Below are 12216 nucleotides of genomic sequence, written 5' to 3' on the forward strand. Positions count from 1 at the left end.
GACAGACTGCTAATAAACACGTATATGCCACACCATGTTTTGAAATGTCATTTCTGATGGGTGCCACCATAGGTGTTGTGGAGCTGGGTGTTTTCCTTTAGCTGCCCCTTGCCCTCTGAACGCTGCCATCTTTTCTTCAACAGCAACAAAGTTTACCTCACAAATCCCACCTGCATGTTAATTATTTCTTCTTTTCACCAGGGAGGGAGAGGGATAAATACATGCTGTAACAAACATTAACATCTGTTTGTGTTCTGTGGTTAAACACACCAAGTTAGACCATGGAATCACAGAAAGGGACATTGAAAGCTCATGTGGTCCAGCCTTTCCTGGATTAGGGAGCCTAGATGAAACTGTCCAGTGCCCTGTTCAGTTGTATCCTGAAAACTGCCAGGGAGGAGGGCTCTACCACATCCCTGGACAGGCTGTTCCAATAAACAATTGTTCTTACTGCAAAAAAAAGTCTTATGTTGAGATGAAAGATGGAGAGCCCATAGCAGAAGAAGCTAATTCAATCTCTCAGTGTCACAAAGCTGGATTTTCTAGAGGGTCTGTCTCAGACAACAGTGGTGGTGAACTGCTGGCTCAGTTTGGTTCACCTCCCAGCACATCTGAAAAAAGAAGAAGGGTGTTTGGACCCAGCCTTAGTTCCCTGATGGAAAGTCACTACAGCTGAAGAAAACCCTTCTAGAATGAATTCTTGAAGAACTACTGTTTAGCCTTTGAAAGCAAATGAAATGAATTCGAGTAAAAACATGAATTGCCCCAGACTGCAAAAGTCTGGAAGTCTCTTGCATCACTCTCTGAGTTTGCTGAATTCTATGTTGTATCCTAAAACACTAATTACTGTCATCAGAGCTGATCCAGTTCATTTATTTTGCCACAAGATACCTGTTTCTTATACAAGCTTCCAGATAGTAACTAAAAAGTACTGCAGAAAATTAATGTCTTGACATCCATGGACATAAGATCAAACCCTTAAACTACCTGGATTTTCCAATAGATTGTGATAACTTTTCTAAGATTATTGTCCTAAGGCAGATCTTTTCCCATGCTCCAGATTTTCTGAAAAAAAGAGACCAATCTTATGACTTTAAATTACATATTTTAATGTATTTTCTTAAAATATTAGTGTATTTACACAAATTTCTCCTATAAAAAATATTTTCTACTTGCCTATTTTTAAACATCTAGTTTAAAAAACATTCAGCCAAATGACTACATCACACAAATATAAAAGAACATTCGTTGTAGATGTGAGAGATTAAAAAAATACAGCACAGAAACACATACCATTGCTATAACAGTGAGTGCACATTTTTAAGTTGCTATTTTCCACAAACAGTTCTTCCAATAGAAATTGTCTGTGTCAGTAACTTCTACCCACTTCTATACTGGAGTTCCTGTTTCTTTATTCTTCAAAAAAATCCCCCCCACCTTTTTCTTATACAGAGGTTGCAATAAAATGCATTACAGTAGTATTTCATTTACAAAACAAATGAAATAAAAACTTGTTTCTTAACCCATTGGATTGTATTTCACTAAGACAATGTCCTTTCATGGAGATGCAAGAGAGATTCCAAGAACTGTCTGGATGTGGAAAATGATCTCAAAGCAATGCTGCCTGTAAGGGTGGACTTGAATTGCTGCATGATGTTGTGCAGATTCCCCTTTGGAAGGATCTCATCTTCATATTTGGTAATTAGGTTGGCATGTTAAACATTGTATTTAGTCAAAATAAATACAAATAAATTAAAAACAAATTATAAAAGGAAATTATTCTCTTGTTGATATTACTTGGAGGAAGGCTGAGAAGTGAAGCTTGTGGCAATACCTAGATTACATGAATGGCAGATCCTTTTACTTCAGTAGTACTCTCTGAACAAGGAAACAACAGCTATGAGCAGGGCTGTAATTTTGGAGAAAGACAGTAGTGATCTTCTTTCAAACTTTGTTAGGAAGCCATTTTCCTGTGGAAAAGAGCACGCACAGTTAGGGACAGTTTAAAAACAACATGCAGGGAAACCACACGGCTCTCTGTGTCAGATTAACAGTGCTGCAGCAGTGTGCAGTGAGGGACAGCCCTTCAGAGCTCTGCCTCCAAAAGATGAATAGGGCTTTAAAAATAGTAGCTGAAAATAGCTGCACCTTGCTGAATGTTTGTTTTATCTCCAAATCAAGACTATGCCCTCCCTGTGTAAATAGAAAACAAATGTGAACTCTATCATCTGAGCCCACATCTTCCAGGAAGGTACAAGTGCTATGTTTCTGATGTAGTAATACACTCAGAAATATCTCCCTTTAAGCTTCCTTATTCTACTATGATGAGCCACCTATTATGACAGAATGTTGCCAGGAGTTGATACTTCTCTGAAATAAAATTGACTCTATTTGAAAGAGTTGGAAAGAGAAGCCTTTATAATAAATCTGATGCATCAAGGGGTTATGAGTCACTATCACCTTTTTTTTTTTTTGCTGCTACAGAGAAGGATTAAAGCAAGCAGAAATTAAAAAAAAAGAAAAGCAAGACACTAGAAAATAAATCGGGGGAAAAAACTAGCAGGAAATATGAGAGAAGTGGGATGAGAGGGGGTGGAAAGAGAAAGTGACATTTACATATAAGTAAAGGAAAAAAGTACCAAGGAAATAACTTGTGTCATTGATTCTCAGATTCCCCTAACTGCAAAAAAAAAAGAAGTATTGGTGTGATAAAACTTTGCAAACTTTGCAGAGCAAAAGGAAATTTCCCTTCACTGGCAGAATGGGAATTTTAGCAGCTTGGCAAAACAGTCCACTTAGTAATGAGTATTTTTCTCAGCGTTGACCATTCACAGATGGAAGTTCTAGGATTATCTCAGTCCAAACAGAAAAGATTTAATACCACTTGTACTTATCTGTACATTTGTTGTAAGTAAAACTGATTTGGGGGATTAAATAATGGCTTTTTTGAAATCCACAGCTGACTTCATTTGTGAGGATCACACCTGTGTATTCTTTCCTTACCTTGAAATTAAGTATTTTTGGACCAACTCCTCTATGAAGGCAAAATTGCTGCACTGACCTTAGGATGCCACTTAATTTTAGATTTAATAATGGAAATTTTAAGGCGACAAATATTAAACCACCAAATAAAACCCTGAATAAAATGGCTTTGACAGTGTCTATAGTAATAATTAATGAAATCTCCTAATCTAGACTTTGGTGGAAAATGAGAAACTCACCCAGCCACCATTTGCATCAATCCATTCAGCTTTGTTGTTTATGATGTACTCTGTGATGAAATAAGAGATCTCCTCCTTCTCCTCTGCAGTCAGCTGAACTCCATGCTCTTGAAGCTTCTTGGTGAGAAGACCTCCAAATGTAAATATGGTCATAATTCGTCCCCAGTTAGTATTTCCATCAGCAAACTTTTCATCCATGACTCCATTGAAAATTCTCTTGGCAACAGCTACAGAGGTGATGTCAATCCTGTCCAGGAGTGGCCTGAGAGCCTCCTCGGTTTGGTCTTGCAGGGAAGATGCAATGGTTCGCAAGACATGAGCAACCCTGGTCTGGGCTGGTCCGAGCTGTGATTCCTGGAGCACATACTGCAAATAATCCTGAGCTAAGTAATAAACGTAATAGAACTCAGCAGTTTCCATTCAATACAAAATGCAGAGAGCAGTTCACTGCTCCTAATCAGGGTTGGCAGTGAGCAGCCACAGAACATGCACACGGTTTTGTTTCGTCTGGTTTTGATGGAATCTTTCTGTTTTTACCACAGAATTTCCTGTAAAAGGTAGTGACTTAGTGGTGTGCGTTGGGGAATATGTCACAGAGGAAATGAAAGAAAAAGTATCTCCTTTTATGTCTTGAGTGATTTATTTCTCCAAATAGTGTGGTTCCGCAACTAAAATCGACCAGATTTTACCACATTCTTTAGCAGCCGAAAATGGCATTTTCTAGGGACTTTTGCTACATACCACTAGCAAAGGTTTGGCATTTGGCTTGCAAAATTCCAAGAATGGTGTGTGCTGGCAAAGGTTAGGCATTTGGCTTGAAAAAAACATGCCCAAGAAGTGCACACTGCTGGAGATGCAGCCCCCCAGCACCCCCAGTCCAATCTCCTCGCTGCCAGGGTTAAGGCTGTAACCTGTATTGCAGGTTTCTGGGTTATTTCTGGTCACAACTTTGTGAAGAAACTGGTAGACATTCCCAACAGGATGGAAGAATGGATAAACTTCAACACTCAGGGAGTTTTACAGAAGTGCAAAAAGTGGGAGCACAACAGTGGTACAATTATGAATGGACAAAGGGGAAAGTCAGCTTTACAGCGTTATCCCTGTTCCAGACTTTCCCACACACTCTTCAAGGTCCTTCTTTGAAGATCTGAATGGAAAGCTTCAAAGATTTCTTTCTCCCATGGGGAGTTCTGCTGTAAAAGACATTAGAAGTATAAAAGACAATGCTAATGCAGGCAGCATGTCAGAACATGAGATGGAAAATACAGGGCCAGTGTTGTGTGATACCACCTGAATCTTTTAGGACCAGTAACAAAGAAGTATCATGATATCTACAACTGCTCTTAGATTCAAATTTTCTGTCAAGCTGTTATTTTTGGGAGAAGAGGTAGGGGTATCTAGCCAGCTTTTTTCCTACAAACATCTTCTCCTGACGCAATCCAATCTTGGTAAAGGGCCAGGATGTGTCTGTAGAGAACTTCACCCCATTGCAAAGGCTTCAAAGAGCAGCAAGCAGTTTGATGTCTCTCTCCATCTTTCTTTATCCCTCTGCTTCTTACCCACCTCTCTTTTCACTGCTCTTCCTTTGAAAGCAAAAGGCACTCCCAGCATCCTGCACCAACAGCTTTTCTTTGTCCCAGGAGTGGCTGTGAGCCTGTTTCCAGTCCTGGGCACTCCCTGATGCTCAGTCCTATGGAAGAGGAGAAGAGCTGCAGTCTCAGATGTCAGAAGACTGGTACCTAATTACACTGGGGAAAGCTTGTCTGGACTGTGAAACAGCTCTGGTGTCAGCACACTGCTAACCCTAGCCAGCCCCACAAAATGTGTGCGCTGCTGCTCTGACATCACAGTTTTTGCAGAAACCAATTGAGTAGGCCAGGGTAGTTTCCATTTCCTGCTCAGGGTTTTTCTGTATGTGGTCAGTCTGGCCAAAAGTGACACAGTAATCTTCCATCGTTGCAGGGCTTGAAACCTCGAGCTGGAACCAGCTCAGCACAGCATCCAGCACTTCAGGATTATTTCCCTCACTTTCTCTTGGAAGCAAAAAGGGAGGGGGCTTGGTGTTGTGTTCACCGTTGGGAGAGAATGTGTTTCAGAGGGCAATGCAAGCTGGAAAACTCCAGCTAGCATCTAGTGTTAGATGTTACCCCCAGGGAAGGATGTGATACCAGGACTGGGAATGGGCTGGGTGTGGGAAGCTTGGTGTGGATCGCCCCTCTTTCATACACTCAGGTTCTAACCAAAGCTCATTTTGAAAGTTCAGAGGTGTTTCCTATCCAGTACCTGCAGCTGTCGCTTTGGCAGAGCTGTCAGGCTGACTTTTCCTTTGTTATGTTCAGTGATTTCAGCAAAATGGCATAATTTTATGAGGAATGCAAATGGCAAAAAAAAAAAAGAAAAAAGGATGTAACAGTCCCTCTTTCCAACTGGACAGGAATTTCTGGTGCAGAGGGAAGTCATTGCTCACCCAGACAGCTCCCCTCCTCTCAGATGCTTGCTGTAAACAGGGCTGAGAGAGGTACTAGGACAGACATCACAAGAATCTTCTTCCTATATAGCACAGTCTGTGAAACTCCTGAAATTCTTAGTAACTGATTAATGAAAAGCTTTTTGTATTCTCTGAAAATATAATAGTTGAATATGAGAACAGTGAACAATACCTAAGGAGACCAGTTTTGTTTTCTTCATCATTGACAGTAGCAGAGCACAGGCAGATACAGCAATTTCTTCATTAGTGGAACATTTAGGATTCTGAGGAGAATGATGAAATAATATGAATATGTCACCATTATTGAAAGAAAAAGTTTTAATACCTTTGCAATTTCAGTGCAAATGCTGTTACTTGTAGTCTCTTGATTTCTTAAAGGGCTGTGAGGTGAAGCTGAGGGCCCAGCTCCCAGAGTGGGGTGGCAGCTCTGAGCAGAGATCTCCAGCTGTGACTCTGGAGACCAGAGCTCAGGATGGAGCTGTTGAAAATGCTCCAGGTCTCTCTCCTACAGTGTTTCCAATAGTGTGCAGGGCAGGATACCTTTCCAAGTGCTGGATGTTCAGTAGCAGTGACAGTTTATGTATTTATACACACAAATGATAATGGTCCACTCTGAATACTCTAAGAAATCAGCTTTGGGATCTCTTGCATCATGCCACTCTAATGCTTGGATTCTCATTTTCTGCGTTAGGCAGTGTCTTGCTTGCTTCTAGCAGACTTTATTCTCATTTTGTAGTTGTAAGTGAATACCTCTGAATTAATGAAACTTTGTTTCCTACCTGCTCTGTCTCCTCACTGCTGCATAAGCTGCATTCTCATACACTGCACTGCTTCTTCCTTGTTTTCCTCTTTGCTGGATATACTTTCAGTGTTAATTGTTAGTAAAAGGCTTGAAACAGAAATCAGCTTGACAGGGAAGCTCAAATGTGAACCCTCCCCTCACTACTTGGCAATTGGAAGGAGCTTCAGATATTTTGATTTAAATCTGTGCCCTGTGGATTTGAATCCACATCCTACTCTAACCTGAAAAGGCTCATTTTTCCAGAACAGATGGGGACTGAGTTGACAGATCCTCATAAAATTGACTTGTGAGAGACAATGTTATCTCATCGCGTTCGAGACAAAACCAAGCCAAATAACAAAAGCTTTGCTGAGCTATCCGTGCTGCATCTGCCTTGCCAGAGTGGTTCCAGTTCCAAGCGATTGTGAGAACTGTGATTTTTTTTTTTTTTTTTTTTTTTTTTTGGTCTGGAAGAACAGTCCAAGAAAAAGATTGAAGATTTTTTTTCCCTTCCCTTTTTTGAGGTGCGCACCAGCGTGACTTGGTTGTTGTTGTTGTTGTTGGGGGGTTTTTTGTTTGGTTTTTTTGGGTTTTGTTTTTTTTTGGTGTATTTTATTGCGAAGGAACATCTCGGTTCACTTGTAGCTTAGCAGCTGCCCTGGTGGGAGCCCTGGGGAGGTTTGCTGGCTTTTCTGTGCGCTGCGCTCGGGCGGAGCGGTTGCGCAGTGGAGTGCTGACATCTAGCGCCGGGGGAGCGGCGCCGCGCATCCCACACTGTGGGGCTCTGTGCAGCCAAAAGTAGCGTCCCGTGGGATCGGGACCCAGCCCCGCTAGTGAGATGAGTTAATAAGTGGTGCTGTGTTTCCCGAAGCCCTGGGCTGCAGCCGCAGCAGCGTGAGCAGCAGAGCAGGGAGGGATTCTCGGCTCCGGGACCCCACCGCAGCGCTGGGTCCGTCCCTGGGGTCCCCGGCACAGCGAGGACATGGACCTGTTGGATCAGGTCCAGAGGAGGCCACTAAGCTGATTAAATGGAGGGATCATCTTTCCTATGGGGGAAGGCTCGGAGAATTGGGATTGTTCAGCCTGGAAAAGAGAAGGCTTTGGGTTGACCTAATTCCAGCCTTGCAGAGCCTGAGGGATGCCTGCGGGAAAGATGGAGCAACACTGTTTGCAGGGGCACGGATGACAGGACAAGGGGTGATGGCTTCAAACTAAAAGAGGGTAGGTGTAGATTAGGTAGTAGGAAAAAAATCATTACTGTGAGGGTGGTGAGGCATTGCAACAAGTTGTCCAGAGAAGTTGTGGCTGCTCCATCCCTGGAAGTGTGCAAGGCCAGGTTGGATGGGTCTGTGAGAAGCCTGGTCTAGTAGAAGGTGCCCTTGCCAATATCAGGGGGGTTGGGACTAGGTGATCTTTAAGGTCCTTTCCAGCCCAGACCATTCAGATTCTCTAATTCTATGAATTGTGCCAGCCAGGAAGCACCAAAGCCTGCAGTCCAAAGCATGGAAAGGTCATCTCCATAAATTTTGGGAGCAGTTAACTTTAAAACATTTAAGACAATCTCCTAATGGTTGTAGGATGGAGGTAAAATATCAGGATCCTGGATCTCAAATTCTGTGGCAATTGAAAGAGAGACTTTGACCCAGCTTGCATTCTGTGTGTCAGACATGCACTGAAGGCAAGCTCCAGAAAGGATGGGAGGTTGCAGCTGGTTTTGCATCCTCTGGGCCAGCTGATGCATTCTGGGCTAATTGGAAACCCAAAGTGGTTCCCAGCATAAACTAAAGCAAGTAACTACTCCAACTTACTGTTGAGCTGTGGTGCAGTCTTGAATGACTGAGGGCTGAGCAATATGGCATAAGCTCTCTCCTGCTCCCAAAATACCACACAGGAAAGGCTGAGAGGATGGATCAAATAGAGACGCACTTCACGGTTCTCCATTGCTCAAATAGAAGAAGGTGGTCATTCAACTCCCCTCATGGCTCCTCTGTAGCACTCCAGAGACCCATGGGAACTGTAGGAATGGCCAGCTTTGGTTGTGTTACTCAGGATTCAGCTGCTGCCTCATCACTTCCGTGGTAACTCATCTCAAGTCAGAGCCTGTTTTCCTCTGAACCCTGGTTCTGTCATCACTATGAGTCAAGGAGCAGCCAAACATCCTTCTCCACTGTTCATGTGTCACGTGTCATCACGTGCATGTGTGCAGACACATGCTCTACATTCTTATAAGCCTTTCCAAATGTTTATCTTGGATTAGGAGAATTTGTACACATAGTCATTGTTGTCAGCAGTGAGCCACAGAAGTGTAAAGATCCCTGAGCTTCCCAGACATGGGAGCATGGAAAGGTCTTGGTAGAAGCTTAGCACGTTCTTGCAGATGGCAGCAGAAACACTGGAGTCAGCTTCATGGCTGAAAATACTTGCTCCTAGAAAGGGAAAAAGTGAAAACCTGCTTTTGAGTATTCATGAAGTAAGAGGTCAAGAGCTCATGCCTCAAAACAATAACCAAAACTTTGCATGTCCTGGTACCCATGAGTTAAGGGTGTCACAAGTCAAGGGTGGTCTTGAGTGTTGGTTCATTCTCCTGGGGAAGATGAACATGAGCACAGTCATTTGTGATTGATTAGCAGCTTTAGTTCAGATCTCTGTCTTTCAGCAACATAATATTGCCAGGAGAGACAGGCATTCAACACCTAAACCTATTTTAGACACTGGTGGTACTCAAAATGTGGTGAGACAACATTTCAGTGACGTATCTGAGCCTTGCTTAGCATACAGAGAGTCCCACTGAATCATAAATCCAAATATGAACAAGATTTAGGTAAAGAGCTTCCACTGAGCATGGAGAAGATATAAGTGCCCAGTTCCTTCAGGTGTCTTTGGAAAAAAATAAAAGCAGCTATTCATGAAAGCAATTGATAGTTTAAAGTCAGGCATGCTTTTAAATTCTTTGCTGTTTGATTTTCCAAGAGAAGCTTATGTATCTCATGGTTTAAAAATAAATCTCTTTAAAATTCAAGCTCACTTTAGCAATTACTAGTTACCTGGGTGCCTTGGAGCTTTGCAGTCCTGTACATCAGCCTTCCCAGGAGTGTGCTTGCTTCCGAGCTTCTCCATCTTTTAAATCAGCCCTGCATCTGCTCCTCTACTTCTCCATTATTTAAATCAAGGCTGCATCTGCTTCTGGTACTACTGGTAACCTTTGCCCTGGGTCAAGTGTTTGTGATCCATGGATTAAATATCTTTCCTTTAGAAGAGAATGTATTCTCTTAATAAATCATTTCACCCCCCTTTTTCCATATCCCCTCTACTGATGACCCTGGAAAAGAGGGTTGCAGCAACACTGGTATTTCCACTATAAATTCCTCTTCATGGAGGTTCATAACTCATCTTTAGTTTGTTTTACATGCAGGGTTCTGGTCTGGGAGCACATTTGTTTTTACTCCCCTTTCAAATTGTTTTGAAATATTTAGTTATAAAAGAAACAAAAATACAAAAGTACAGTGTATAGATATTTTCATCTTTTATAATCTATCCAGATCTTTGGGTGGAAATTATGATGAGGAAATGAATGTGTAATGGGATTTTAGTAATTTTCATACCTTCAAAATAAATATTGATATTAAAACACGTTTCTGAACCCTAATTCAGTAATTTAACTACAGTTTTATTACCTTTTCAAAAGTGTATTTGCATGAAAATGTCGTGGTGCTGGTGCCTATTGCTTGCAGCCTCCTTTTTTAATAAAACTTTTAAAAAACCCTTCATGTAGAAGAAAAAGACACAGACTACATTGCTGTTTGGAAGGATTTTTCTGAAGTCTAAGGTCAGTTGTTATGAAGGTCATTCCATCCACCTACAGCCTAAGAAACTGGGCTCCATGTGGTAGAGTAAAATCTTCTTCATTACTCAACTGCAAGGAAGAGCTTGTGAACTTAATATCCCAAATGACCCTTCTGGAGGATTCTTCAGCCCTAGCTGCATTTCTCATTTTCCTGATTTGCACCATTGCAGCAGACACTCAGCTGTTGGCACTCTGCAGTATTTTCAAATGATTATGTGTAAATTGCTGCAAATTATAGCAAGAAATTAGCTGTAACTCCCATGGCATATTTTTATCCTTGTGTTTATTATGATTTTCTAATCCTCCAAAAAGCATGCTGAGATGGCATTTCTGTGCTCCTAGGAGGAGGCTGTGAGCAGAAATAGCAAACTAATCTGTCTCTCCAGGTATTTATACCACATTCATCGCTGTGCTGTCTGAGCATGGAACACTGTCCCCTCGATCTTTTTAAGTGAAATGATGTCCTGTTAAGTAAGTGTGAAGAAAGCTGATGCTACCATGACTAGTTATCCAAACCTGCTGCCATTCTTTAACCGAAGCAGGGTAAAAGGAGATTTGCTTTTGAGCTCATTTTTTAATGATGGATCTTTACAGTGCTCTGTGCTTTGAATTACATTTGTCCATCTTCATTGCCATGGCTGTGTACAGAGCCTGGGGTCATCGAGGGAATTAAACCTGTAAACATCTTAGCAGTGATACTGATCCCAGGGCCTGCTCAGGCCCTAAAATGCTCTGTCCTTAAGAAAGCTGAATTATTTTAGACCCTTCCAAATAACCTCAACTTTTAGCTTTTTAGCCAGCTGCTATGGGCAATAGAGCAACACCAAAATGCCCCAGCTGGGAGTGGGAGTTGTTCTCTGGTGGGAATGCACCCATCCAAGCCTGGAGGAGTGTTCTGCTCCAGCCCACTGAGCATGGGGAGAAGCACTGAGCCAACACAAACCCCACTGGCCTCACATAACTGCAGGAGTGGGACAGTGACAGCCTTTCATTAGGCAGGGGTGAGGGTGATTTCGTTTAATCTGTGAGGCATTTTAATGGCTATCAGTAGCAAGGGCAAGCAAACTCCATACCAGCAGTTCAGTGCACGTCATTCTGAGTTTTCACAATAAAACCCCAGAATACCCACTCATCCTCAGCAGACTTGCCTTTTGTATCAGTTTGGGACTAGATTCTTGGCATGCCAGGGAATTATGCATCATAATGACTTAATCAAGGGCTTTCACAGTGTATTCTGGAGCCGAGAAACCTTTTTAAACCCAAATGCAGATGGAAGCTTGGACCCAGCAGCGAGTGTTTTGCTCATGAAGTCAGAGGAGCTCTGCACAGACTGACCCCCTGTGCCTCTGCAAAGCTGTATTGATTTTGGTAACTTCATCTGTGCAGGGATGTGAATCTATCCACAGGGAGCTAAATGAAGTCTAAAGTTATCGATTTTCAAGAGCAAAGAACTTTAGTTAAAAATCTCTTATGTTTTCTTAATTATTCCTGGTTTTGAAACATGGGATCACAGCAGAATAATGATATTAAGAAGCGACAGTAAATAACTCAGCCAGTTGCATGTGATTTAATGCAGTAAGAGCAGAGAGAATGGGACTGACTGAATTAGACAAGGTTTTTATTTGCTCTTTGTGCTGGATAACTGTTAATCACTCAATGAGAAACGCATTTCCAATGGCCAGTGCTCAAGCAACATAAATAATAGCAACATCCTTGTTTCTCCTTTGCCCTCAATCTCCTTTTGGAGGCTTGACAATAAACAGCCATTCCCAATCTATTTCGTAACTCAGAACCCAGATCCAAAAAGCCCCCATGAAACACAATTAGTTTACTTTACTTGTCTCTCCTTTATATTCCTGAGCTAATAAATGGCCACTGCAGT

The 12216-nt window shown here is 42.0% G+C and overlaps 1 protein-coding gene across 1 annotated transcript; it reads right to left on the bottom strand.

Annotated features, from left to right (window-relative positions):
- Nucleotides 1-1239: 1239 nt before the first annotated feature.
- BCL2A1 (BCL2 related protein A1) lies at nucleotides 1240-3696 on the bottom strand. The gene is made up of 2 exons (XM_005521570.3): nucleotides 3222-3696; nucleotides 1240-1970 (listed from the first exon to the last, which is right to left on the bottom strand). Exons 1-2 carry the CDS (start codon nucleotides 3639-3641, stop codon nucleotides 1866-1868), a joined length of 525 nt encoding a protein of 174 aa, XP_005521627.1. The 5' UTR covers nucleotides 3642-3696; the 3' UTR covers nucleotides 1240-1865.
- Nucleotides 3697-12216: the final 8520 nt, after the last annotated feature.

This window comes from Pseudopodoces humilis, chromosome 16 (genome assembly GCF_049639895.1).
Source record: "Pseudopodoces humilis isolate 2021_Gansu_Grassland_sample_001 chromosome 16, ASM4963989v1, whole genome shotgun sequence".
NCBI classification, from domain to species: Eukaryota; Metazoa; Chordata; class Aves; order Passeriformes; family Paridae; genus Pseudopodoces; species Pseudopodoces humilis.